The 26,145-nt window shown below is 49.9% G+C and overlaps 11 protein-coding genes across 11 annotated transcripts; 4 read left to right on the top strand and 7 right to left on the bottom strand.

Annotated features, from left to right (window-relative positions):
* Window positions 1-1,623: 1,623 nt before the first annotated feature.
* Window positions 1,624-3,066, top strand: ASPSYDRAFT_141851 (uncharacterized protein; the record flags this gene model as incomplete). The annotated part of the gene is made up of 2 exons (XM_040841194.1): window positions 1,624-2,056; window positions 2,105-3,066. The coding sequence occupies 2 exons, from the start codon at window positions 1,624-1,626 to the stop codon at window positions 3,064-3,066; spliced, it is 1,395 nt and encodes a 464-aa protein (XP_040708026.1).
* A 587-nt stretch (window positions 3,067-3,653) lies between these two features.
* On the bottom strand, window positions 3,654-8,702 carry ASPSYDRAFT_84241 (uncharacterized protein; the record flags this gene model as incomplete). The annotated part of the gene is made up of 9 exons (XM_040851320.1): window positions 3,654-3,704; window positions 3,762-4,061; window positions 4,131-4,919; window positions 4,993-5,047; window positions 5,095-5,595; window positions 5,646-5,978; window positions 6,031-6,329; window positions 6,384-7,709; window positions 7,758-8,702. 9 exons carry the CDS (start codon window positions 8,700-8,702, stop codon window positions 3,654-3,656), a joined length of 4,599 nt encoding a protein of 1,532 aa, XP_040708025.1.
* Window positions 8,703-9,103: 401 nt separating this feature from the next.
* On the bottom strand, window positions 9,104-9,760 carry ASPSYDRAFT_26231 (uncharacterized protein; the record flags this gene model as incomplete). Its single annotated transcript, XM_040844257.1, has 1 exon — window positions 9,104-9,760. One exon carries the CDS (start codon window positions 9,758-9,760, stop codon window positions 9,104-9,106), a length of 657 nt encoding a protein of 218 aa, XP_040708024.1.
* A 608-nt stretch (window positions 9,761-10,368) lies between these two features.
* Window positions 10,369-12,261, top strand: ASPSYDRAFT_53759 (uncharacterized protein; the record flags this gene model as incomplete). Its single annotated transcript, XM_040848738.1, has 1 exon — window positions 10,369-12,261. The coding sequence occupies one exon, from the start codon at window positions 10,369-10,371 to the stop codon at window positions 12,259-12,261; it is 1,893 nt and encodes a 630-aa protein (XP_040708023.1).
* A 250-nt stretch (window positions 12,262-12,511) lies between these two features.
* On the bottom strand, window positions 12,512-13,479 carry ASPSYDRAFT_38903 (uncharacterized protein). The gene is made up of 2 exons (XM_040845802.1): window positions 13,214-13,479; window positions 12,512-13,171 (listed from the first exon to the last, which is right to left on the bottom strand). Exon 2 carries the CDS (start codon window positions 13,122-13,124, stop codon window positions 12,888-12,890), a length of 237 nt encoding a protein of 78 aa, XP_040708022.1. The 5' UTR covers window positions 13,125-13,171; window positions 13,214-13,479; the 3' UTR covers window positions 12,512-12,887.
* A 1,008-nt stretch (window positions 13,480-14,487) lies between these two features.
* On the top strand, window positions 14,488-15,523 carry ASPSYDRAFT_63914 (uncharacterized protein; the record flags this gene model as incomplete). The annotated part of the gene is made up of 2 exons (XM_040850261.1): window positions 14,488-14,542; window positions 14,596-15,523. The coding sequence occupies 2 exons, from the start codon at window positions 14,488-14,490 to the stop codon at window positions 15,249-15,251; spliced, it is 711 nt and encodes a 236-aa protein (XP_040708021.1). The 3' UTR covers window positions 15,252-15,523.
* A 16-nt stretch (window positions 15,524-15,539) lies between these two features.
* On the bottom strand, window positions 15,540-16,026 carry ASPSYDRAFT_63913 (cupin domain-containing protein; the record flags this gene model as incomplete). Its single annotated transcript, XM_040850260.1, has 1 exon — window positions 15,540-16,026. The coding sequence occupies one exon, from the start codon at window positions 16,024-16,026 to the stop codon at window positions 15,553-15,555; it is 474 nt and encodes a 157-aa protein (XP_040708020.1). The 3' UTR covers window positions 15,540-15,552.
* Window positions 16,027-16,758: 732 nt separating this feature from the next.
* Window positions 16,759-18,100, bottom strand: ASPSYDRAFT_127582 (uncharacterized protein; the record flags this gene model as incomplete). The annotated part of the gene is made up of 2 exons (XM_040840480.1): window positions 17,933-18,100; window positions 16,759-17,881 (listed from the first exon to the last, which is right to left on the bottom strand). Exons 1-2 carry the CDS (start codon window positions 18,079-18,081, stop codon window positions 16,759-16,761), a joined length of 1,272 nt encoding a protein of 423 aa, XP_040708019.1. The 5' UTR covers window positions 18,082-18,100.
* Window positions 18,101-18,226: 126 nt separating this feature from the next.
* Window positions 18,227-19,190, bottom strand: ASPSYDRAFT_38898 (DUF3425 domain-containing protein). The gene is made up of 2 exons (XM_040845801.1): window positions 19,153-19,190; window positions 18,227-19,099 (listed from the first exon to the last, which is right to left on the bottom strand). The coding sequence occupies exon 2, from the start codon at window positions 19,041-19,043 to the stop codon at window positions 18,327-18,329; it is 717 nt and encodes a 238-aa protein (XP_040708018.1). The 5' UTR covers window positions 19,044-19,099; window positions 19,153-19,190; the 3' UTR covers window positions 18,227-18,326.
* A 267-nt stretch (window positions 19,191-19,457) lies between these two features.
* ASPSYDRAFT_167631 (beta-glucosidase) lies at window positions 19,458-22,675 on the bottom strand. Its single transcript, XM_040843382.1, has 5 exons — window positions 22,546-22,675; window positions 22,247-22,488; window positions 21,850-22,171; window positions 21,526-21,773; window positions 19,458-21,453 (listed from the first exon to the last, which is right to left on the bottom strand). Exons 2-5 carry the CDS (start codon window positions 22,413-22,415, stop codon window positions 19,682-19,684), a joined length of 2,511 nt encoding a protein of 836 aa, XP_040708017.1. The 5' UTR covers window positions 22,416-22,488; window positions 22,546-22,675; the 3' UTR covers window positions 19,458-19,681.
* Window positions 22,676-23,629: 954 nt separating this feature from the next.
* Window positions 23,630-24,927, top strand: ASPSYDRAFT_167627 (glutathione-independent formaldehyde dehydrogenase; the record flags this gene model as incomplete). Its single annotated transcript, XM_040843381.1, has 2 exons — window positions 23,630-23,981; window positions 24,067-24,927. The coding sequence occupies 2 exons, from the start codon at window positions 23,630-23,632 to the stop codon at window positions 24,825-24,827; spliced, it is 1,113 nt and encodes a 370-aa protein (XP_040708016.1). The 3' UTR covers window positions 24,828-24,927.
* Window positions 24,928-26,145: the final 1,218 nt, after the last annotated feature.

Below are 26,145 nucleotides of genomic sequence, written 5' to 3'. Positions count from 1 at the left end.
GTCGAAGAGGATCCTTCTACTGCCAATGTTCGACTTGGGTTTGCCTTGTTTGAATATCCTGATTAATTGACCTCACCAATACAGTATAACTAGTCGGTATTTCGCGACTGGTTGTTATAGCCTCTGGAGCAACTACCAATGCCACGTAGGGTTAATACCTACCCAGCTGAACAACACACTGAACTCTTTACCCCTGAAGACATGTCCGACTTCCTACTGGTCTACTCTGTATAGTCGAATACTTTACCGGGATATCTGCATAAATCTGCCTCAATCCGTCGGTTACACCGACAGAGCAGGTCTCAACCAGAAGCCGCCAGTCGAGCCATCGATATCGAAGACAGTGGATACTGCCATTCACCGCAACCCAGACAGGGATACCGAGAATTTACTTGGGTAGTTTCATGACGGGATTAGAGATTGCCTTCTTTAGGAAAGTGGCTGCCAACTTCTACCCCGAAGACAAAGTTCAAAGTATACAGACACGTCTGTGAATGGGAGCTCCGGACCCTTTTGCCAACTCAAGACAAATGTTCGCCAGACCTGCTTCACGGGTTTCTTGGCTACTCTCCGGCCATGGAAATGTTTTATAGCGAAAATATTGGTCGCGTAATGCGCCAGGGCCAGAGGCAAATGCAGTGAAACCCTGAAGCATCAATGACATCATGCAACAGCCACCACACCAACCAGCAGATCCACCACCACGACGCCGTTCCGAGATTGGCCGCGAGTTGGAGAGGCCCTGGCCAATGAGAAGAGCCAGATTGCATATTCTGGGGCTTGCGGGGGACAGCGGTTCGACTCATTTTCGTCGCCGGCTTGGTGTCCTCCGGCTCAGATCGGCACCGGTCGGTCTCCAGACTTTTGCCCTGGGCTGGGGGTCCCTGAGAGAATCCGGAGTATGCTCGGACGGTCGGACCAGGCAGGCAGTTCCTGGCAGCCTGGCAGCCTGTGATCGGCTTCGTTTCTGCCCGGCTCGGTGGCCGATGCACTGCCTGCGTCTGGTAAAGTGCCTCGGCTGTGGCGCTGTGCAGTTAGGGCTAGCGCTATGCCAAATTGCAGTCTGCAGGACGACTCAGAATCTCAGACTCCGGTCTCGTTAGTTGTTACGTTCTTTTACTGCTACTCGCCCGAGATCGCCATCCATCGCGACTGCACACCTACGGTTGCATGCAGCCGGTGGACCACGGCCCACAACCTGGTGGGTTTTCGGGTGGCCTGCAATGGGTAAACCCGGGCTGCGACGAGGGGCGCCGCCGTGGTGAGAACATCGTTTTCGCATGCAAATGGCGTTTCTCTGCAGAAATTTTCTGTTTCCACGGCGGAGGTGGCCGGACCGCGGTGTCTGTCGAGGCGTTGTTGAAGCCAAGAGAATTCCGCCTGCCGGAGTCAGAGAGATATCCAGCTGAATCTGGTTAAACTGGTTAATGATTAATCGAGAACGACATCATCGGTGCGGCAAAAAGCGATCTGCACACGATCCACACGCCGGGACTTCTTCTTGGGGAATGGATTTCCCGCCGTTGTCAAATATATCGATCTGCCCGCCCTTCATTCTTCATCACAGAGACCTGTCATTCCTTCGTACCCAAGTTATTCACTGTCTCTCTCTTCGTGTTCAACATGCCTCACGTCAACGGCGACTCTGTAGACCCCAAGGCTCAGGCCCAGGAGGCTGTTCTGCCTGCTGATGCCGAGGGCAACATCATCGAGGTCCCCTCCACCCGCAGCGCCGTCAGCGATGTCCAGATGCAGTCCCTCAGCCTGAACCCGTCCATGAAGGACCGCCGGGCCTCGCGCAACTCGTTTGGCACCTCGCTGCCCATTCCTCGCTCTTCGCGGCCCTCGCGATCGCGACTCTCCTCTGTTACCACCGCCAGGGACCACGTGCGGGACATGTTGGCTTCCGGCGTGCAGGACAAGCACGAGGAGATGGTCAAGGCCGTCAAGAACATGGCCTTTTGCTTTGACATTGACGGTGTGCTGGCACACGGAAACATCGGGCTTCAGGAGGCCAAGGATACTCTGCGGATCCTGAATGGTGACAACGAGCTAGGTATGTTTCTTCATATAATTGCACACTTCCAGTTTCTAACAAAAACAGGCATTCAATTCCCCTATATCCTCCTCACCAACGGCGGTGGTAAGACCGAAGAAGCTCGCTGCGCACAGCTCTCAGAAGTCCTGGGCCACCCCATCTCCACCAACCAGTTCATCCAGTCGCACACCCCGATGCAGGCCCTGTCGGAGTACTACGAGAACGTGCTGGTCTGCGGTGGTGAGGGCTTCAACATCCGCAAGGTCGCAGAGAGCTACGGCTTCAAGAACGTCGTGCACCCCAAGGACATTCTCGCCTGGGACCCGACAATCTCGCTGTGCCGCAACTTCACCGAGGAGGACAAGGCCCAGGCCCAGCCACGCGACTTCTCCAACTTCAAATTCGACGCCATCCTCGTCCTCGCCGAGTCGTACGACATGTCCACCGACTTCCAGATCATCCTCGACCTGCTGCTCAGCGCCAACGGCAAGCTCATGTCCTGGGCCAAGGACCCGGCCAGCAAGAACGCCATCGCCCGCCACATCCCCATCTACTTCTCGCAGGGCGACCTGCTCTCCCCAACGGAGCACAAGGGTGCTGCCCGTCTGCACCTGGGTGCATTCCGCGTTGCCCTCGAGGCCCAGTACAAGGCCCTCACGGGTCTCGACCTCGACCGTCTCGTGTACGGCAAGCCCGAGCGCGCCACCTACATCTGCGCCGACGAAGTCTTCAAGGACTGGATGGAGGAGATCCACGGCCAGCGCACCCTGCCCGAGAACATCTACATGATCGGCGACAACCCCATGTCCGATATCATCGGTGGCAACATGTACGGCTGGAACACCTGCCTCGTCCGCACCGGTGTCTTCCGCGGCGACGGAAACGACGCCAACAACCCTGCCAACTTTGGTGTCTTTGACCATGTCCTGAATGCAGTCAAGGCTGCTATCCGCAAGGAACTGGGCGATGACTTCAAGTTTGAATGGGATCCTAAGAACCACCACTCTCATGCTGCGGCTGTTGAATAAGCTGGTACCGTATAGACATTACGATTTCTTTTTTTCTCTTTTCCTCGCTGTTGACCGGTTGCATGTTAAAGACTGATGTTCAAAGACTGCCATGCTTGTTTTCGAACCTTTTTTTCCTTTCTTTTTTGTCTGGCTTGTTGGGCTTACGATGTTTGGATAACATGCCCACTTTCATCATTTGATAGACGCTAGATTTTGTCACTTTGACATTGATAGAATTTACGGATACCCCTTAGACATGAGCAAGGATGTTGCTCACGTTGTTCTATCTCAATGCAAGCTTGTGCAGATCTATATATTATCCCTGCTGTGCTAAGACATTGGCAAATTCTTGTGTAGTTAGCTGCCGTCGTGGCATCTTGGCTAGCGACCCTGGCCTATTATCGGAATTGAATCCTACGAGTGGCTTAGGCTCATTGCGACGCCTTATTGTCCATGGATTTCCATCCTCGTATTCAACCCTCACTGTGTCGGTGCGCCCGGGCGAACACTATACGATTCCGACCTGAAAACAAGACTCCCTCCGGATCAACGTACACCTGCACACCCATATTCCGCTTCCCAAGATGGTGGACCCTGAAAATCAATTAAATATCGGGGTTGGCCTGGTCGGGATGTTGCAAATGCATTCTTCCCATCTATATACGGTGTTAGCAACCAACTTTCAGTATAGAGTCCAACAACAAAACACATACACGCATATATTGCGCCCGACTCATTAAAAACGCTCCATCACACTGCCCCGTAGTCGTCTTGACTTCGACGTAATACGTGGGATGCGTTCCAGCCCATTCCTCGTCCAAGTACCCGGCATCCACCAGGATGGAAGTCCAAGAGGAGCTGGTATCGGGGTAGACTATATCGGCTGTTTCGACGCCGTTCCAGGGGCGCATATCCTGGTAATCTGGATGGACGGAGACATGTTTGCGGATTGTACTTTGCCAGTTGGCCCGGGTGAAATTTGGGAGGTTTTCAGCTAGTAGTAGCTCGAATACCTGCGTTCATGAGGTAGTTGTTGTTAGTAGGGTATCTCTGTGAAGAAAGATCGCAAGGGATGGACTAACAAATAACTCCCCAGCGGCACCGATCTTGATATCGTGCTCTAGTTGTTTCTGGGACCGGGGTCCAAATGCATTCTCGTGCACAACGTCTGCAATACTTGTGGTGTGGTTTGAATGATCTTGCAGAAATTCAGCAAAGGTATGTTGACGTGCTGTTGAAGTAACATTCTCCAGCAAGCGAACGTACGGAGGAGGCTGTTCATGGAATATTGTTATTGGCCTTGGTTCAGGTGTGCGGGTATATGGAATAGATGAGAAGGGCCGAGCACGCGGTGATGCGCCACTGTAGTGAGGGATTGTCGGTGTTTCCTCGGGGGACCTGCCATGTGCTGGGGAACTTGCTGGGGTGTAGACTCGCGTGTCAGTGTCAGACTCGCCAATGCTGGACTCTTCGTCGGAATCGCCTTCCTCGCCTGGCCGTTGGTATGGCTGTTGCGGAATATCCTCCGGTATGCCAACAATTCCACAGCTGTCCAACACCTGATCAATGAGGGCCTCTGACGAGAGGAAAACTAGTGGAAATGTGAATTGTGCTTCAGCAGCCCGGACCCGGAAATGATGCTGCAATGTTTTTGGGAGATGTAGTGAGTAGCAGCGCTGTCGCTCCTCGGGAGTTCTGGGGATATATATTTGCAGTCTATCATCGACCTCCTCTATATGCACCGAGCCGCTATCGCTCTGCACTTCGGCTCTTACATCGTTCAGCTGCAGAAGTAATGACCTTTTGAACCCATCACTCTCATGCAGTGTTGCACCCAGTAGTCTGTGCAGGGTGTCGACAGGCTCGTCATCCTTGTAATGTAGGATACACCCAGATCCGGTTAACATCCGAAAGAACGATTATCACCACCACCACCAGACATACCGATATATTGCATGTGCCCTGCGCCGGAATTGTCTTGTAAGACGCGGGGAATGTTCTTGAGATGGCTGATCAACAAAAGTCTCCTCCTGGACGGCGACTGACATGTATCGATCATTAAGGCCAAGAGACCCCAGCAGCGGGCGATATCGGTGGCATTCCTTTAGAGAGAAATCCAAGGTGGGGACTTTGCCTTGGAATAATCGGGTGTATTCGATGCGGTCTGCAATGAAAAACGTATCGGCAACCCTTAAAAGCCGGACTCCGCTGTCTGGGCTCCTGACAGGGAGGAACTCAAGGTCATGTAGGCCTCGAACCTCCTCCGCGCTTGGAATCAAGGTATTAAGCCGCTTAAGGATCTCCTTGATATGCGCAAGATCGACTGGATGGTGTGTAATTAATTCTTTGAGCTCTTCTATGTAGTTGGTCGCATTGGGAGCAGGAATACTGAGCGCATCGCAGAAGAAGTCCTCGAGTTCGGGATATTCGTTCTTAAGGCCATACTTGGTCCCAAGTTTTGCTGCGTCCGTCCACACGCAGGACGCAGGCACGACCCATTCCTGCGTTTCGCTTATAAATAGCAAAGAACTGGACGTGAACTCGGCTCTGGTGCCGGGTTAGCTTGGTCAGAATATTTTCAAGACTTTCCTTCTTACAGTACGAGGTCACAATCTTCAGGCGTGTCCAATTGCTCAGATATGGCTCTGTAAATCTCGGGGATATCGGTCTTTGACACATCCGTATTGTCTTTATACCATTGTAGCTCGTGAATATAAGTCTGAATATCCGCATCTGGAAGAAGCAGTCTATCTCTGAATAGCCCTACGGCGTGCGGGCTGTTCGCGTATTCAGTATAAGTCGCCAGAGGGACGGTTCTCCGAAGGCAGGGGTCTCCATTCCAGACACATTCCTCAAGCTCCACGACTTCAGCCCTTGCAAGGATACCACCAGGAACATAGACAGCCCGGAATCCATCCTCGAAGATCCCTCTAGTTATGCACAGTTAGTACAATGTAACAGCCGTAGAGAAGCGGCACTCACTCGAGCAATACATCCATATCGGGAAACCGGAAGAACAACTCTTTGTATATTCCAAAGTAAGCATTTTCAGTGTCCTCACCACCAGTGTGTTTGTCCAATAGTAATGACAACAGATCGGAGAAAAATATAATCTCAGGCTCCAACGTAACGCCCAGCTTGGCTAGAAACTCCCACCCGCGAACATCATCCGTAACCAGGCGTGGAGGAATATCCAGAAATCCATCGAAGACTGTATCTAGAGTAGCTGTAGAACACAGTTCAGTGAGCTCTCGAGACGGGAAATACGTGGCCTCCAGATCCTGAGTCTAATCATTTTGGCAGGGAACACTCATGGTGCGCAAATCTTGGGTAACTCCCGGGGTGAGTTCCTGGACGTAGGCTTTGATGTATGTCTTTAACATCCCAAGCAATGTGATGGGGTAGTGATCAGCAAGGTGCTGTGAGAGTTGTGACATAGAATCTCCCCTGCGGTGCTTCAACCTTGGGACTCGTCTCACCTGAGCCACCTCTTCGAGCCACTGTTCCCATGTACGCCCATGGACTATGATTCCGGCAGGCACGGATTCGATGTAGTCCTTGTGAAGGATGTGCATGTCATATCGAGACATGTCGTTGACGCTATCGGAGCTGGACTTGAGTTTGTCGCAAATCGCTCTCGTCCCGTATTCACCCATAGTCTCAAAATATACGTCGTCAATAACGATATCAACACCCAGAGTGACAAAAACACGATAAATGCGTTGCTCGTGCTCGTCCATGATGAAAATGCGTTTATCTAGGTCGTCGTCATGCTCCATGGTTTTGAACAGATAGCGCAGATGGTCCACTGAATTCTGAAGCGTAATGCTATCATGGCGACGGTTATACCTCTTAAGAATGGACCGGGCCACCTTATTCGGTTTGCAGTGGTTTACGCCTAGTGTTTCAATGAGCTCTTGTCTATGGGGACACTCCAAAGCACTGGATTGCACTATTCGCAGATTGTTCAAGTCGTCCGGGATAGCGTTGCCTTCCTCGTCGGCCGGGAAGTATACAGAGTGGGATTTGGGTGAGACCAGACTAAGTCGTACAGTTGGCACTAGAGGCAGCCTTTTTATGCGTTTGACTATGCGGGAACTGCGACCTTCCTTTTTCAGTGCGCGTAGTAGTAACTTGGCAACTCGCGTATGCCAGAGGGGGAGCATGTCCAGGTGTAAAAGCCTCGGGAACGGGCCATCTAAATACGGTTCCAAGCGATCCAGGGCTTCGTCGTAAGTTAGGTTAGAGACCCCTAGTTGCCTAAGATGATCTTCATCCCGAGTCCAATTGTAGTCACCCGAGAGGTACAGTTCCGGCGTAATATCATCGAAGAGGGGAGCTCCAGTAGGAAGGCAATGAAAGGGTTGAAGGTGTCGTAGCTCTTCTGGATAATCCAATCTACCCTCCCGGGACAGGAGTACCTTGGATGTTTTCAGTTTGTCGAAGATCATTTCCCGGAGTTCTGACCAGAAAGGGTCGTATATATGCGGCCCTGGAAGGTATTGTAGCCACTCGAACCGAAGGTCTGAGTCTGCAGCGGACATTCCAAGGACTGTCCGAACAAAGAGATTGCATATGCTCTGACGAATGGCCTCGTTTCTGGGGCAAAAGTGGACGCCCAGTCGATTTGCCTGGGTAATGAAGTCGGATTGGATGAGGAACTACACATATCAGCGTGATGTCTGTACTGTGGGAGCGGAAGAACATACATTGGACCCCTCGTGACGCATTGGCAGGAAGGAATAGACATATTGCGGTTGTATAAGAGGGCAGGAGTCCTCATCGACCGGAAAGGCCAGAATAACTTCTGCCTCGTCACTCCCTGGCCTGCTCGAATGCTGTGGCAGACCAGTAAGTGTCTTTTTCTTGAATACATAATGATCGTAGTGCTCGTTATAACCAATCTGCTTGACCAGCTTGACGCGGTGTCTGGATGGCTCTAGACGTTTGTAAACAGTCTTCGAACCGCGTGGAACAACGTCCAGCGTGAGGTTGCGTAACTGGCGCAGAAAAAGAAGAAGCGTATCAGGCACATCCTCAAATTCCTTTGCTCGAGCCTCAAAATCTGTTGGGCTTTTCAAGTCTAGCGTTATCCTGGTGGTCACGGCAGCTGGAAGAGTCTCGTGAGACTCGTTATACGGTGTGATCATTCCCATTCCACCGTCTCCCTGAGTATGCCTGAAAAAGAAACAAAAGGAACCTGACTGGATTGTCGCCTTTGGCGCAATTTTGAAGACAGACTTGAACCCAATTCCCTTGTGGCCGATATATCCACTTGTTTGTTTCTTGCTGCTTTGATGGATGCTGCATATAGCACGAACATCGCTTTCACTGAAGCCGTCCTCGTTGCTGTCAACCGTTATACGGTCGTCGTAAAGGGTAAAGTGAAGAAAGGGCTCCTTCTTGTCTTTAAGCGCTCGGGTATACCGATTATCCTCAGCATTCTGAATCAGCTCGTAGATGAACCGCGTGTCCTTGTCATAGAGGTCTTGTGCGACATGAACGATAGACCCGCCGGCTATCGACTGTAGATTTCTCAACGCCATCTTTGCTTCTTGCGACCGTCCACGCTCGGCTTCAGGACTTAAGCCGCCGTTTGCCACACGGATGTCGTCCACAATTGCCTGGGCCTCGTCGACTGATAAACGTGTCATGGTGCTGGATAGCTTAGTATATCGCGCCCTGTTCGAGTGCCCACCTCAACTGTGAGTATTGAGAGCTCCAAATTTGAAATTTCCGATACCTATCAGAGAATGTATACTGTATGTGCCGGTTCTCAACTCTCTTCCCGACCGATATTCCTTGGAGGGAGGGGCCAAATATGCGGCGCAGACAAGATGCAGGTCAATCACAAATAAGAAGCAGCCTGCCAACCAACTAAGCGCTGACCACGGGGGATGTCCACATTACGAAAGAATAATTGGATATCATGAATTTCTGATGAGCATCTGTCATCTCCACAGCGCCAAAAGTACAACGCTAGACGTGGTTGACATCGATCGTTCAGGTTTTATACATTTATAGTAACAGTGATGCAGTTCACATTTGGGCCTCACTACGCCTCCTTCTTCTCAGACTCGCGACTTCGGACAGGCATACTGATAATGTCCCCAATACAGGTCAACCGAACGATGAGAATCAACACTCGTGCACACAGGTTCACTGCAATAAAAACAATAAAAACACTCCAGATGCTCATTCCCGCGCACATCAAAATAGGACTCATACTCCGGTCAGCAAATTGCCTCCACAACCCCCTAAACACCGTCAAATCCACCGTCAAATCGAGCTGCGGAATCCACCACCCTTCGAGAAGTTGCAAGCCAAAGATTCCGAGGTAGATAGTAAGAGCGCAAAACTTGCGCAAGGGGGATGTCAGATGAGGTTCAAGCCATTTTAGATAGACGACGTTCCAGGTCTTCGACGGGTTGCTTATGGCCTTGATGTTCGGGGCTGCTTGGACTGTCATCAACCAGAATGCGATGAGGAAGATAGCAAGAACCCAGAATAGGGGTTGAGAGAGGGACTCGATAACCTCGCACAACACGACCATGACGCCTACGTCGCCCGCCTTGTCCACGCACTTGCCGATATGTCGCGCGCGGGACCAACTCCAGTACTCCACGACGACGATGAAAATGACGAGGAGGAGGAGGAGAAGAAGGAGGAGGAGGAGGAGGAGGAGGAGGAGGATAGACCGACTTATGAACATGTTGAGGACATTGCGAGCCAGCTGTTTATTGATTAGTCTATTGTTGTTGACGCTGGCTCCAGTATTGTTTGTGCCTTCTATATCATGGGCTGAATGTTATTTAGGGTTTAATGGGAAGCTCTGTTACTACAATACAAGATAATTTAAGACCCCTGACCTGCCAGGGGTATTTTGTTCTCCATTCTATCTTACCTTTTCTCTTTTAAGAAAAAGTCAACACTGATCTATCTTTATAAGCAGGTACCTCCTTAGATCCGATCGGATGGGATTGATTGCATGATAAATTACCTGCCCCGGAGCTCTAAGCGATCGGGTCGCATAAGACATGTGGATTCTTCACGCGAGGAAACAATGCGGACAAATGCTTAGATGCGCCTGGGCCCTGAGCTTGAAACACGACAGTGACATGAAAACGTTACATAGACTCCGACTTAAAATGCGGGGATTGATGAGGTTGATCCAGTGCCAATTGGCCTGATATTGGCTTCCGGGGTAATCCTGGATCAAGCCCGTGCAAATCCGAGGTGTAGACAGGGTATATAAAACCGCCAGCCCATCGACCTTATAGCGCCGAATGCTGTGGCACAGCCTCCTGCCGATTCACGAAAATGGTTTCCTCTAGAATCTGGTCTTTGGATTCCTTTTTCCTTTTCCTTTCCCTTTCTCTTTGCTCTCTCGTCCAGGCTAGTAGTGCTCCATTCGGCTGGAATAACGACACATTCCTACTCCATGGAAGTCCCTACCAGATCATTGGCGGGCAGATGGATCCGCAACGAGTGCCGCACGAGCTATGGGAAGACCGTCTATCCAAAGCACGCGCCATGGGCCTGAATACCGTATTCTCGTACGTCTACTGGAACGAGTTGGAGCCCGTGCAGGGTTCGTGGGAGGAAGGGGGTAAGAATGATCTCGCACGATACTTCAAGATTGCGCAGGAGCAAGGATTGCAGGTTGTTCTGCGTCCTGGGCCGTATGTCTGCGGAGAATATGAATGGGGAGGATTTCCGGCGTGGCTAAGCGAAGTGCCTGGTCTTGTTGTTCGCACCTATAACGAGCCCTTTCTTGCTGCGACGAAGAGGTACATCGACCGTCTTGCCAAGCAGCTGGAGGGGGTTCTGGTTACGAATGGAGGACCTATATTAATGGTCCAGGTTGAGAACGAGTATGGATCCTACGACGATAATCACCGCTACATTGCCGCTCTGCGAGACATGTTCAAGGCCGCATTCGGGCTGCCATTATACACCAATGACGGTGGCTCCCAGTCGATGCTGGAAGGTGGCCAGATTCCTGGTGCTCTCGCAGAGACTGATGGCAACAGTCCCCAGGATGGTTTCGCTGCTCGCGATAAATATGTCACCGAGCCCAGCAGTCTGGGACCCCAGCTTGATGGCGAGTACTATATTACCTGGCTAGACCAGTGGGGGAGTGAAAGGCCATACCAGACAGATGTTGGAAATGCGGTGCAGACCAAGAAGATCCAGTCGGATCTCGAATGGATCTTAGCCCACAACGGTTCCTTCAGTATTTACATGTTCCACGGGGGGACGAATTGGGGGTTTCAGAATGGGGCAGACTGGGAGAATGCCCTGGAGCCGATCATCACAAGCTACGACTATGGTGCACCACTAGACGAGAGCGGGCGGACGAACGCCCTGTACTTTGCGGTGCGCGATACCATCAGTTCATTTGTCGATTCCAATAGCATACCGGCTGTGCCAGAGAACGAGCCATTGATCGAGATCCCGTCCATTCAACTCACGCCCAAAGTCGCTCTGTTTGATGATGATGTTCTTCCTGAGCCCAGGCTTGAAAAGTATCCTATCAACATGGAAGCCATCGGCCAGGCATATGGACTGATCCTATACCGGCATATCACTACCGCTCCTGTCAAAGGCACGGTCAAAACAGGAGACAGCCCCAGAGATCGGGTCCTCGTCTACGTCAACGGGAAACGCGTCGGTGTAATCGATAGCATGTATGAAATCCCTCAGACGGTCAACATAGAGCTCAAGCCACACGATGTGCTAGATCTATTAGTCGAAAACATGGGGCGCGTCAATTATGGTCCGCGGATTGTTGATCAGCGGAAAGGAATCGTGGGCAACGTCACAATCGGAGACACTGTGCTCCAGGAGTGGGAGATATATTCTCTGCCTCTAGAGTCGCCGCCAAATGTTCCGCCGCCTGACGTTAAGACAACCGCAACTGCCAGCTCTGGGCCCGTCTTCTACAGCGGCTCGTTTGAGGTGGATACTATTGGTGACACCTTTATTGAGCTTCCTGGTTGGACAAAGGGAGTAGTTTGGGTGAACGGGGTTAATTTGGGTCGGTATTGGATTGTAGGTCCGCAGCAAACGTTGTATTTGCCTGGATGCTACCTTCGCAAGCCTCAAAATACGGTGACAGTGCTGGAACTGGAGCCATCGGGAAATGAAGGCTTTCTTCGTGGTATCAAGACGAGAAACTGGGGGAACAACCCGGATCCTGATGCTCCGTGATATTGATGTTAGTACTGGGAACTCCATTGACATCATCCGTAGTCCACAAAATGTCGTCCGCAATTTTCTTGACGGCCAAGGGACTCGAAAAGCAGAATAAAAGAGGTTGAGAGAGGGTGAAGACAAGACACAACACCGTCAGTGAGACACGTGATGAATAATACACCATGGAGTTTAAGCTATAAATATAGTTCCCAGGCTAGCAGTAGGTCTAATGACACAGTCTATTACTTTACTTGCTACTATTAATAAATTAAGTACTCCAGCGCTTCCTGTTGTGCTGGTAGGATAAATATTATTATCAAATACTACCAGCTTAGCCATATCCACACTCGGCTAGGGTAGACGTTCGTGCTCCTCGTCCAACATCTTCAGAGAAAGTGATAGTGGAAAAGAAAAGTCAACCAACCACACGCCTCCACGAAGCGGCACCAGACGACCTGCGTGGCATTACGGCTGTGCTGTGTCTGGAAATAGGAAGACGAGCATCAGCAGTAGACGTGATTAGTCGATATTGACAACTAAATGAATAAGTACACTTCTTAAATAATCATGCCAAGATAGCCCTAACGCTCTTCTGGACAGGCTGGGGACAACGCATCTCCCCCATGGCCCCCCACTACAGTTTACTCCTCTTTCACCTCCACCTCATCAAGGCTCCTCTGGTCGAAATCTTTCTTCCAATCCTCATAAGTGCGATACAGGTACTTCTGGGCGGCCGGATGGCTTCGATAGTATGTCTCATGATTGATCTCACAGACACCATCCTCCTTTCCGCTGTGGTCGACGCAGAAAGAGCGATTGCATAGAACACAAAGCTGGATCGGGAGTGTGTCTTTCAGGTGAGGCTTCCTCAACCGCATTCTATCATGGACGTGGCATGATCTGGAATCGAGAATACGCGTCTAGAGACTTATTAGTCTTGAAACTAAGAGAACTTCCAGTGTAACTTAGACTCACCATCATAATATTTCTTATGGAAATTGTGTTGATGGGGTCTGGAGGCAGTGTCTGAGGAGAGTGCGAAATGGAAAAATGGATACCAAAGTGGGGAGCGCGGGGGAGGGTAAGTAAATAGGAGTTCTAAAACTGACAGGGCTACCTAGTCTTAAACTAGACGCTATTATAATAATATATCTATATAAGAGGTCACAAGGAAAAGAAGACAGGCTGAGTCAGTCACTGCATACTTGTCTTTCAATACAAAGCCCGATAACAAAGGCACGGGAAAACGATCCGAAAGGAAAATAATTCAAAATACGCTTAGCGGTACATTGATTAAGAACGGAGGAGTTAAAAACAGTTGCGCTGTTTTTGCAAGCTAGGATGCAACGAAGGGACGAAGGTGAGGCCAGAGAAAGCGTCTGGGAGTCAATCAAACAAAACAGGATTCGCTGGCGAGGCGGACCTGGTGCTCTAGGAAGATGGAAATTGTCAATTCTGAAAGCATGCAAGTCTAGCTCGAACGTGCTGCATCACTCTTTGATTGCATACAATGGAAGAATCACACTATCTCTTAGCCCCATTTCCAGACAATAGAACCTTACTGTGGATTTGTCAATGAAAAGCCAGTCTATTACTCTTCAGGATGCCATGGAATTATAAGTTAACCCGTCAGATACGGATAAAGTCGAGATCGGGTATGGATTTTGGCAGGACGATACTCTGGCTCTATCCCATTTCACGTTTTTACCGCCAACACCATGTCTAATTCTATCCTGCTGCTTCATAAGGTGACTTTCGGGTGCATAGAACGTTAGCTAGAATAAAATGGAGCTTTTCTTGTGGACAAGACACCGCACCTGAGCTATTGTTTCTGCAATTCCATTTTGTATGGTGATCCCGGACAACGGATGGTCCTATAAACATCTCACCAAGGAGTAAACTATCCGGAAATCAGTTCAGCACGAAGCTGAACGTCTCCTTCAGCAATATTCCCCTTGGACACTGATGTAGAACCTCATTTTAATCCCCGTTCGTGCAGAAGTCTGGTTATTATCTTCTGTTTGGTAGTTAATCCAAATATCAGTTTTGCGCTTCTTGCCCATGCCCTTGCTGTTACCGATCGAAGTTAATGCCTTAGGCAGGCAGCCTTGGACCCCGCACATACATTTTGATTTTAGAGTCTGTTACGAGCTTCAAGTGCAACTCAACTCAATTCCACACCCGCCAGCCAGTTTTCTCGCCCACCGTATTATAAAAGGCATAACCAGAATAGAGACAACAATGGATAATAACCTACCACAAGAAGTGGAAGCTTATCTCGAGGAAATGGTCAATCGTCTTACTGATTACCTGAAAGACCAGCTTGTCGGGATATATCTATTTGGTCAGCAAGTTATGACGCCTACGAGCCTGGCCTGAGCGACCTTGACGTGCAGGCCATAGTAAAGGATCCGCTTGACACCGTTGATAAGCAGGCAGTTATATGCCGCTTGAACCAGGCTGCCTTGCCTTGCCCGGCTACCAAACTTGAGTTTGTGGTCTATGCTCAAGGCGCCGTGTGTCCGGCCAGTCGTCACCCTCGTTTCGAACTTAATTTAAACACGGGCCTTCACCAATCTGATCATATCAGCCTTGATCCTGCTGCCGAGTCAAGCCACTGGTTTTTACTCGATATTGCTATGGGGCGTGAGCTTGGCCGTAACCTACACGGGCCTGCTACAACCGACGCCTTCGGCGCTATCCCTCGACGCTGGATTTTAGAAGCAATCGCGAATTCGCTCGATTGGCACCAAGCAAACGAACTAAACTCGGCCAATAGTGTTCTTAACGCTTGCCGAGGCTGGCGATTCATTACCACAGGCGAATTTTCTTCGAAATTGGACGGGGCTAGATGGGCCATGCAACAACAGGGCTGTCCGGACATTGTCAGCCGTGCCATTGCAGCGCGCAAAACAGGAGACAATCTCTCTGCGGCCCAGGTAATGGCGCTTTACGATATTGTTATAACGGCCAGCCGTGCCAAACTCGCGACAGATATTGAATGAAAATTGCCCTATCTACACCAAGTCATGGAGCAGGTGTGGCAATGGAGTCATCCATTTTCTACGCTCCAGGATCAAGCAAGTCCATGATAGCTATAAGACAATCAATCAATGTTTCCGGAATGGCAGTCGGTGTCGGGACCTGGCAATATTCCTTCAATCTGTCAGGAGGGTGTAGGGTGTACACAAAGACAAATGCTGGTTAAAAATTGGATGCAATGAACAGGTTTTGGCAACACAGGTATAAATTTTACTGCTATATAACATGAATGCCTCTCACCCCAGCTTGTCCACAAAGTAATCTTTATTCAAGTGCCTCGTGGTATTCCCCCTCTGTGACAGGGCCCAGCCACTCGGTAGCTCCCTGCGAAATGGCTAAATGGACAAGGTAGCTTCCTTGATCAGCTCCGTGCCAATGGGTAGTGTTGGCTTGACACCAGACAGTGTCTCCCACGTTAATGCGCCGCGGCCTGCCCCCTTCATCTGCGATCCAGCCCGTACCGGCGAGAACTCGCAGGACTTGGCCTTCTGCATGGCTATGCCAGAAAGTGCGAGCGCCAGGCTCGAACATAACCGTAGCGACGGTACCGACAGAGTCACGATAAACATCATCAATCCATGCGTCTCCGGTAAAGGTGGCACCACCAGGCGATGTACTGTTCTCTCCGATGCGCGAGTTGGGAATAACAATGGATTTTCCGGGGGCTCGGGCGGCAGTCTGGGGGACTAGGATGGCCAAAGAAGCACTCAAGAAGCTGATAAAATGGGCCGAGACCATGATGAAGTTTGGTTGCTGCTCAATGAGATGGAATGGAATAGAAGTTCAGCGATGGTTTGTGTGTTGCTAGATGCCGTTATGATTTAGCAAGCCAGCCCGGCAGGCTTTTATAGCCAGAATTGGCACTCAGGCCCCGGTGCCAAGTCATGATGACGACGCACGATCAGGTTCTCCAGGTATTGAAGGCTTCAAGATCATCGTACATGCTTATGTACCCAACATTATCGCCCGCCAGCCTCCCGCACGCCAAGATCGGAGTCTGCGCGCCAAGAACTAGGGCTATGGGTGGAGCGTACTTGGCTGAATGACCCCGAATGAGGCAAAAGCGAAAAACAAAGTTTGATTTGCTAGTTTGAGCTCCGAGGCCTCGGCGTATACGCGCTTAGGTGAGTTGCTTATCTGGAGAAGGGGCCCTTGAAATGTGAAAAATTTTATTCAGAGAAGTTGTTGTGGTTCCACAAGTGGGCAAGCAAGATATTTACGAGAAGCGCAGCGATCGTCAGGAAAAGACACTCACCAGAGGGGAAGAGGCTTGAAAATTATGCAAGAGCTGACGTTTTTCAATCAGTAATTCTTTTTTTCATGATGCGAATTCAGCCGGAGAGGCACAGAAGCAACCAGAAGCCTAGCCCGGACCGAACTCGGATTGAACCGCACAAACGCTCCCACTGCATTGTTTGGCGCTGATATGCTAGGTAACGGACATGAAAGCAGTAAATTGAGATACTGCGTTCAGGACTTTGCTATAAACTTCCAAGATGTCTTGCTGATCCGCGCGGCACCTACAACACAACCCCCTACTAGTGTAATGACACCGCTATAAACCCAAACTGCATTGGTATCCATGTCCAAGATAGTCCCGCTGATTGGGGTGCCAATTAACAAGGCGACTCCCAACAAGGTAAAACACATACCCATCCGCGTACCTACGACCCCAGCATGTGGAGAAAGAAGGACGAGTACCGGGCCCGACAAGGAAACAAGCGATCCTGAGAAGAACCCGTACGCTGCGCAGATTGCCAACAGCGACGCCTGTGACTGGACAGCCAGCAGACATAAAACAAGGGCACCGGAGAGTATGGAGCAGGGAACGAGCAGGTTCAGTGGTCCAGTTCGCTGGGAGACGTATCCTGGAATTAACCGGCCAAACGTTGAGGAAGCATTAATGATAGGGAGCAAGTAGAACACCAAATCCTCCGACGTTAGGTGCTGTTGAATAGCGACGGACTGGATGTAGTAGTACGGAGTATAAAGTCCCATGAAGCAGAGGAACATGCCAATGTTGAAAAACGTGTAGGGCCCCTCCTTGAATGCGGGCCAGTCGACGTATCTGCGGCGAGCAGCAGCAGGGAAGTCGCGAACTCTCATGACCGAGCAAGAGATAGAAAGGCCAAGGAGCGCTAGGAATCCCGCAATCCGTACTGACCATGGGAATCCTATTTTGTCTTGGAGTTCGCGGATAAGGATGGGATATATTACGCCGCCAACGCTGGATCCTGATGCTGCAATACCGACCGCAAGGGGCAGCTTCGTCGTGAAGTGGGTAGAGATAATTGCAATGCTGGGCACGAAGAGCAGACCGGCTCCAATACCAACGCACAGGGACTGTGCCAGCAGGACCTGCCAAAAGGTACGGCAGAGACTAAGCATCATGTGGCCAAATACGACGAGGAATGATCCGGTATACAGTAGCGGCAACATAAAGCCAGCGTCATATATCGGGCCTGTTAAGACACCGAGAAACATTATCAAAAAGGACTGCAAGGACCCGATCCAAGAAATTGCGGAAGATGATCCGAGCATCATATTCTCCTCATAGAAAGTTTCAAATACGCCGTAAGAATTGATAATTCCCCTGCCTGCCGTCAGAAAGGGATCCCGCATGTTACCGAGATTTAAAACTTACCATGTGTTGAAGAAAAGAAAAAAGGATCCCAGCACCTGCAGCCAAGCTCGTATGCCTCCGTTGGCAGGCTCACCCTGCGACTGTGGTTGTGTTGGTTTGCTTGACATCTCCTTCCGTTTATCTGGCTGGGAAAGAGGGAGGACCGCCATATTTAGTATAGAATTGAATCCCGACGCTCTATATCTTGACAAGATGAGCAAAAATAATCCAAATCACACTGATGACCTCTATTTAAGGGCAGCGAGTATAGAAGGAGTCTGGGCAGGAATATATGGAATATGGGCCCTGAAGTGGGGATGAATAAACTGCAACTGGGGCGCTTACGGGGCTAACTGAAAACAAAAAGCCAGGAATTTTAAATCAAGTCGAGAATTTTAAATTAAGTCGAAAGAAACTATAAATCTTGTTGTGCTATCTCCGGAACAACTCGCTGTTTGCTGACACCTAGTTGAAATAAACTGGGTGGTAGGCGTCTTTCGCCGCGACGAGTGCGCCAGAAATTCGTAGACTGCATCAGCTCCGGACATCCCTGAACTGTCCAGCCCCATTTTCTCAGAAACCCTTCTGACAATTCCCAATTCTGCAGATCCCAAGGTTGGCCCCAGATAATCAACCCGGCGTCGTCTGCATTCGGATTCCAAAACGCCATTATATCGATGCAAAGTTCATCGTCATCGGAGTCGCCCGCCAGCACAAGGCGATCACGCATTCGTGGATGCGGGAAGAAATCCAGCCAGGGGTGGTGAGGCACGCGGCGCTGGGTTGTCGACGGTTGCAGATGGGTTGGGATCGCCAGATTCGATGGCCATGGTTTGGATGTACAAAAAGGGGAGATTGCATCATCCTTCATCCAGCTCATGTCCATGCCTAGTGCCGCCATGTTCTCCACAAAGGCGCGATATACGTTCAGCTTGACAGTGGTGAGCAGATGGTCAACAGTTGGGTTCCCAGTGACATAGCTCCAGTGGGCAGCCATCTGGAATCGAGCGAGGCGTCTTCGTGCGTCCTCTGGAGCAAGTCTGCAGGAATATTCGCCAACCCACATACTGCCAACTGAGACAGGCTGTTCACCATTTCCCGACGCAGGATCTTGATCCACAAGCGAGCCCATGAGTCTCCAGCGCGTGGGCCTGGATTGCCTGGGGTGCTTAGCCAGTTGGCGCTGCCCTGGATGCAAAGATTAGGCAACTGGCAAGGAGTTAAAGGTAAAGCCGACATACGATATGCCCTTTGATTGACGCGGTTCTGCCTCCTGCGCCTCTCAGCTGGTGTGGCTATGTTGGACCAGTCATCGCCATCGGCATGAGCTGGAGGCTTTCCGATAGAATTCTCCATGTGAAACATACTTGAACTGCAACTCAGTGAGGAAAGAAGAGAAGCAGGCTAGGCGGAGTTGGAGACACATTGCTGGTGGCAAAGCTGACACACTAGCTGGATATAGTTAACTCACTCCGGAGTAGATGTGGGTAATAACCGGAGCAAACTTTCTCTAGTGCTTACACGCTAACTGGCCTGGGCATAGTGCATCAGATATTCTAGAATTGAGCAGGGCTGTCCTAAAGATATTAACAAATCCTTCTCATACAAATCTGCCTTGAAGAAATATAGCACGCAATAGCCCATAAATGAAGGCCAGGCTCTTCAGACAAGTTCAGATCATCAAATAAGAAGAATCCTGAATCGCAGTCTGTCACCCACACAGCATCGAGACGTTCCAGGGTTGAAATCCTAAGGATTCAACGTTCCCTTTCAAGTAGTAGTAGTAGTAGTAGTAGTAGTAGTAGTAGTAGTAGTAGCAATGGGCGTCATACTGGTAAATGCGACCAGATCCCTGCTGCTAAACCCAACACTGATGGTAAATTCACCACTAGGTACCGCCCATCTCTGAGAGACAATATCCCAGTAGCTAATATCACGCCTCATCAATGCAAATGTTACACTGCGCCTCTCACCGGGCGCAAGCTCAAGCTTCTCGAATCCGCGGAGCTGGCGTGGTGGAGTTCCTGACGGCGTACTGTCTGGGAAGCTTATATACAACTGAGGAACAGCCGATCCTCTAACGCGACCCGTGTTTGTGAGGTCAACTCTTACATTGTATAGAGTTTGCCACAGCTCCGGGTTGCCACCGGGGGCTACAAGCCCTTCCTTGGGGAACCTGGTAATTGAACCTGGCTGTTGAATGGATTCGAGCATGATGTTGGATATATCGAAAGTGGTATAGGAAAGCCCATAACCAAATTCATATCGCACTGAGATGTTGTGTGTGTCGAAGTAGCGATAGTCGATTTCGAGTTGTTCATCAAACCACGATTGCCAGTCGTCAACACCAGTCGTTTGAATATCGGTGACAATAGGAGCATTGTAGTCAGCCTCATTGTAAGCGATGGTGTATGGCAGTCTTCCAGAAGGGTTCACATCTCCGTATAACACGTCTGTAATAGAGGTGCCTGATTCCTGACCTGGATAGTGTGCCAAAAGGATGGCGGTGACATTTGGGTGGTCTGCAAATGGCAAGACATTGACTCCGGCAGAGTGCGTTATAACTATCGTGTTATTGCACGCGTTGGCAACGCTTTCTACAACTTGGGTGCCATTCCAGTCTAGTTGAAGATTTTCCCGGTCAATAACCTCTCGTGCCCAGCTCTTTAGGAAGACCAGGCAGACATCTGGGCCTCTGTAAGACCATAAACTGGTAACATCGGACTCAGCAATCAGCGTATTGTTCAGCCAGGACTCCACAACTGTATCGTCCTGCCACGCACGAGCCTTGAGAGCCTCCTGAGGAGTGACCAGGTACGTAAGACGACCAGCACCGGAGCCACCGCCAACCGCGTACGTGCCATATTCTAGACTGTCTGGGGACCCGAAGCGATTCAGCGGTCCATTTTGACCCTCGCCAGCATCATTGCCAAAAATCCCGATATACCTGGGAGCTTTGAGGGGTAGCGCATTGTTGATATTCTTGAGCAAGACCGTGGACTCGGCAGCATGTCTTCGGATAATACCGGCATGGTTTTCTCTCACGTCTCGGACCGATGTATCTTGTGTGGTATTCCAGTCTCGGAGCCAACTGCTTTGGTTTGAAAACGTGTTAAGATAGACCGACGAAGCATCAACCGTTGGGTAGTCCTCATCCTGGTGAAGGTAAAAGTACGGAGTCATGATTCTTGTGACCATATCATCCAACCTGGCTTCCTCAAGGCTGCCATTCCTTACCATTGTGGTAATGTTGCCACCAAAGAACGACGACATTCTTCCAAGTTCAGGAAGAACGGTCTTATTATATCTGGTGGTTCCTGGCATGTCCATGTCCATCCCTGCTTCGGCGGCATCAACCCCAGCGTGAAGAGCATACCAGTCAGATACGACATAGCCCTGGAAGCCAAGTTCATTCTTCAAGAGACCATTGAGGAGTTTGGAGTTCTGACACGCATATGATCCATTCAGTCTCTGATAGGAGCACATAACGGATGATACTCCAGCATGCACAGCATTTGCAAACGGCCACAGGTAGAGTTCGTCTAATACAGGATCAGATAAACAGTTGACTAAATAGATCTGGAGACGTGAAAAGTAGGAATGAGTTTACTTACGAAGAGTTCGATCGTCCACATTGCTCGAGATTGCTTCAAATCGCACGGTCCCATTGGGGTAATATACAGGGTTGCGTTGAATTTCTTGTTCGTTGGCAATTAGATGTTTGGCAACAGCTTGCACCCCCGCGTTTTGCAGGCCTTTAATGCCGAGTTCCATAGCCACACCACTAAGGTATGGATCCGGCGAAAACCCTTCCCAGTTGCGCCCCGAATAAACACAACGACCCATAGGTCCTGCCGCAGGCCTGGTGAAATGTTGGCAAAGAATTCCTTCTTCATGATGATTTGATGAACCGCCATGAAACGGGAGTAACAACTTACGCGAGAGCAACATGTGCACCTTTAGCCCTAAACTCTCGGCCCATCGCCACGTTACGCTCGAACATCACTGATTTATCCCAGGAGGCGGCAACTGTGACGCCGGAAGGGAAAACACTAACGTAGTCAGCGACGCGTAGCGATACTGGCCCGTCCTGGAGACAGATGCCGCTGAAGTTGAGACGTGGAATGGCGTATATATTGCCAATGCAGGGACCAGGGGTGCCAGTGACCATGTCAGACTTTTCGGCGAGCGTCAACTCTGTGACGAAAGCCTTTGCTTTCTCGTAGGCCTCGTGCCATCCTCCTGCACCAGAAGTCCGAGCTGATTTTGAAATTGGTTATTAGTGCTTGAGCTCTGGCTAAAGGGTGTCACCGGGAACCGAAAGCATGAACGTACGAGAGGGGTATACAGGTTCCGAGTGCCTATACTGTCCGAGAACGGTTGTGTTGAGAGGTTGGACCCAGGTGAAGGCATCTGGAGAGCGCTCTTCTCCCATATAGACCTGGGCGTCTATGGGAGCTGCCAGTAGGAGAAGCCCAGAAAGAACGGTGGAAATAATAGCCATGGCTGCAGCGTTGTGCGTATCGTATGAGAACGATTTAGTCGGCTCGCCCAAGAGTTTCGGGGAAGAACTGCTTCTTTAATAGCATCAGCAATCTGGTTATCTTCCCCAACTTCTGAATAGATTTACGTACTTCGATGCTCTATCCGCCGAAATTCAGCCATTACTCCAAACCTTGGCCCGCTAATGAAGTTACCTTCAGCCACCAAAAAGGCACATATTTGAATGTATTCAGCTTGAAGCCACCAGATATACGGATCTGGGGACCCCAAATACTGCCAAGAAAGTAATATGTGAGTTTGGGGTCAAGGAGGTGAGGTACGGGGCACATTAAGCTAGCCACACATTGACCGTATTTTCACGCCAATGTCAGTTCGTTCCTTACCAATGGTGTTCTCCCGGCGAAGCTTTTCCCACGTCAAATCTGTTGGCCAGGGAATATGGTGTTTGTGTGGTTTATCCCACAACATGCAGGCGGGCGCAGCGAGCATGACAGCTACTCAAGGATTGGGGTTTACTGTGGAGATTAGCGGGCAAAGTAAAGGTTAGCTGGAGCCAATTTTCAATGTCGAACATAGGGCTCTACACCACCTGGAGTTGGAAGTAAAGCCAGGGACAATGGCAGTGATCAAGCTCTTGAATCTCCGTATTCTCCGACCTCCTTACCCTCTTTGCATTTGGAGCTCCGCAGCGTTTGACAACCCCGCTCGCCAGCCGCTAAAAGTAGCTCCGCTCCGCTATGCCGCGAGGAGTTAGCGGTGTCAGCACACCCACTGGATTGATCTTGGTATAGATCTCGGTATGGTGTCTTGGCATGGACCTTGGCATGATTACTGACTAACCCAAAAAGGACATGAAGGGCAGGCGAACCTGGGCCGTAGAGTTGCTGACTATGCCTCTCCTATTGACCCGCTTGAAACAACCACAATATTTAGACACCAGCTCAAAGAATGGCGGAGTTGGAGTGCTGGATGTGGTCATACCAAGAGCAAGCCAAGGCAGCAAATTCAAGACTGACGCGTACCATTGTGATTTCAATGAAGCCCTTGCTGTCAGCTTGGTGATGTAGTGCGCCGCGGTTGATTGCCCTCAGCAAGATATAAACCGCTGCAATTTCCTGTGTTTCAAGCACTACAAAAAAAAATTCCAGTTGCAACTCGCTTGCGCTAAACAAAATGGCCGCCCTTCGAAACGCTACGCTACTAGTCAACGCCACCATGCGGGCAGTCGTTTGGCAAGGACAGCCGCAAAATGTTGCTGTTGTCAATCTACCAATGCCGACAATCCAAAGCCCAACGGATGCCATTGTTCGGGTAACCGCCGCGGGCATCTGCGGCACAGACCTGCACACCTACCGAGGGCATTACGGCAGTCAAACACCACCCTGGCCCATGGGCCATGAAGCAATGGGCCAGATCCTCGAGGTTGGCGAAGCGGTTAGCTCCCTACAAGTCGGAGACCCTGTTGTTGTTTCGGATGTTGCCCAAGAAGCTGAAATTGTGGGTGAAGATTCTGTGATCTATCCGTTTGGCATGGGTCCGGATCGCGGAGATCTTGGTGGATGCCAAAGTAAGCACGAACATCCAATATACACACACACTATGCTGCATACGTTCACTCTCTCCAATGCTGACAATGACTTTCCTGCCAATAGGCGAGTACCTTCGTGTTCCGTACGCTGAAGACAACCTATTTCGTTTACCAGATTCCTTTGACTTCAACTCCACCGAGGGTCTGAGTTACCTGTTTCTCTCCGACATTTTTGCTACCGGGTGGACGGCACTTGACTTTGCGGGATTCGAGCCCGGTGACACTCTTGCTGTTTTCGGAGCTGGCCCTGTAGGGCTCCTTGCCACGTACTCGGCCTTTCTTCGTGGTGCATCTCGCGTTTACGTTGTCGACTCGGTCCCTCAGCGCTTAGAAGTTGCGGAATCTCTCGGTGGCATCCCGATAAATTTTGCCCATACAGATGCAGTGGAACAGATCCTCCGCCATGAGCCAAACGGTGTCGTTCGCAGTGTCGACTGCGTTGGATTGGAAGCCGTCAATGCAACATTCCACTTGGATCAAGGCATCGTTCTTCGAAACATGATCAATGTAACCGCGACCAGAGGGGGTATGGGAGCTGTTGGAATCTACGCCGACGTCCATGAAAGCTCAGGCGTGCCCCTGGCTGACGCCATCCGCAATGATGTGTCTTTTCCGCTGGGAACCTTCTTTTCGAAATCGCTCTCATACAAGGCCGGTGCCGTTAATCCGCTAGAAGTTGCACCTGAGCTGTCGCAATTGATATCGAGTGGACAGGCGGACCCTAGCTTCATCATCAGTAGCCAGATCGGCATCGAGGAAGCACCGGACGCTTATTCAAGGTTTGACAGACATCTTGAAACCAAGGTTATCATTCGGTTTCCGTGATTGCATTTACATACACGATATTGCGCTACTAGGCAAGGTTATGTTAATATCAAGTTCGCTGCTAGCCTACATGGCCACATCATGAGTGAATCAATACCAGTCTATATACTTTTTATATTCCTCATGTAGATGATGCCTGGTGTTGAAGTATTGACCCGTTCCTCGATCGTAGTCTGTTAAGCGGTAGCTCATAGAAAGCCCACGAAGGTGTGCCAACCCAGTGTGAAAGAAGAATATATTAGATTCTCAGCGCTTATATAACCTAATATGCATTCATTGTCCCTTCACAGCTGTTCTGATGCACGGTCAGAACTGTTGATAGCTACCACACTCTGAAGGAAGTCTTCTTCCGAATTTGATAACTGCAGCAAAGTGCTAATGGCTGTCCTGGAAGCTTTGTACAGATAAAGCTTTATAGACAAAACTCGCCTTTCGAGTTCTCTTGATAAAGCGATCTCCGAAAAATACCACATTTTGGCTTGTAATACTCATCTGGAATTTACAGAACCAATCTGTTAGGGCTCACCGAACTCAAAAGGCTACGGCTGTTGACCCTTGTCGCGCAGCGTGTATTGCATTGGGCCAACCGCCAAATTCTGGCGGAAGGATCAAGAGCTTCCCTATAAATAAATAAATAAAAACAAAAAAAAAAAGAAAAAAAAAATTTACTCTAATTTAACCTTCCTTCTCGACAGAACAAGTCAGAACTTACTGATAAGGATTGCATCAGGATTTGAGCCGACGCGTGGATGGTCTAATAGGTACAGGGAGTCATTTGTGACTGGGGTAAATATATTTACGGACGCAGGAATTTATAGCGAGACTATATCTATTACCTTGTCAGATATATTGAAATCCCTTTAAACTATAGAGTCATTGTAATACAGCTTAAAGACAGGCGAGAAGGTTGAGTTCAACAAGATTAATCAGGGGACTCACACAATATTCAATACCATGGGCACCAAAGTTCCAACGTGTCGTTGGGGGAATTATGGTCTACTTGAGTCTATACTGCCGGGTTCACGGCAATGGTGCAGCGGATTAATTCCTGGGATGGCTGCATGAGTATCATCCCACACATATAGATATGTTGTAGGATATTCTCTCCAAGATAGAAATCCACACTGCACTGAATAGAGATAGGTGGTCTAATAGATTAGTATTAAATATTACAGATAGGGGAAAAGTCAGCTGGACATGGATTTAGCCTGGTATCTGTTCGTATTTCGGGTGTTGAGCCCCTGGGTAATCAGATGGAGGAGATTTCGTTCATGAGAACTAAAGTGCCTGGAATGCTTTAGCGGATGCACACGGGGTG

The sequence above is a fragment of the Aspergillus sydowii genome, assembly GCF_001890705.1.
Source record: "Aspergillus sydowii CBS 593.65 unplaced genomic scaffold ASPSYscaffold_1, whole genome shotgun sequence".
Classification (NCBI taxonomy): domain Eukaryota; kingdom Fungi; phylum Ascomycota; class Eurotiomycetes; order Eurotiales; family Aspergillaceae; genus Aspergillus; species Aspergillus sydowii.
The sequence above is the reverse complement of the archived record's forward strand: the minus strand, read 5'-3'. Positions and strand labels throughout refer to the sequence as shown.

Bases quoted from the DNA above. Each gene is read 5' to 3' on its own strand.
- ASPSYDRAFT_38903 (XM_040845802.1), bottom strand. From the start codon at position 13,124: ATGCGGTTGAGGAAGCCTCACCTGAAAGACACACTCCCGATCCAGCTT.
- ASPSYDRAFT_38898 (XM_040845801.1), bottom strand. From the start codon at position 19,043: ATGGGCTCGCTTGTGGATCAAGATCCTGCGTCGGGAAATGGTGAACAG.
- ASPSYDRAFT_167631 (XM_040843382.1), bottom strand. From the start codon at position 22,415: ATGGCTATTATTTCCACCGTTCTTTCTGGGCTTCTCCTACTGGCAGCT. The intron at 21,774-21,849 runs GTAAGTTGTTAC...ACATTTCACCAG, and splicing joins GGTGCACATGTTGCTCTCGC to GCCTGCGGCAGGACCTATGG. The intron at 21,454-21,525 runs GTAAGTAAACTC...ATCCTGTATTAG, and splicing joins TGTGGACGATCGAACTCTTC to ACGAACTCTACCTGTGGCCG.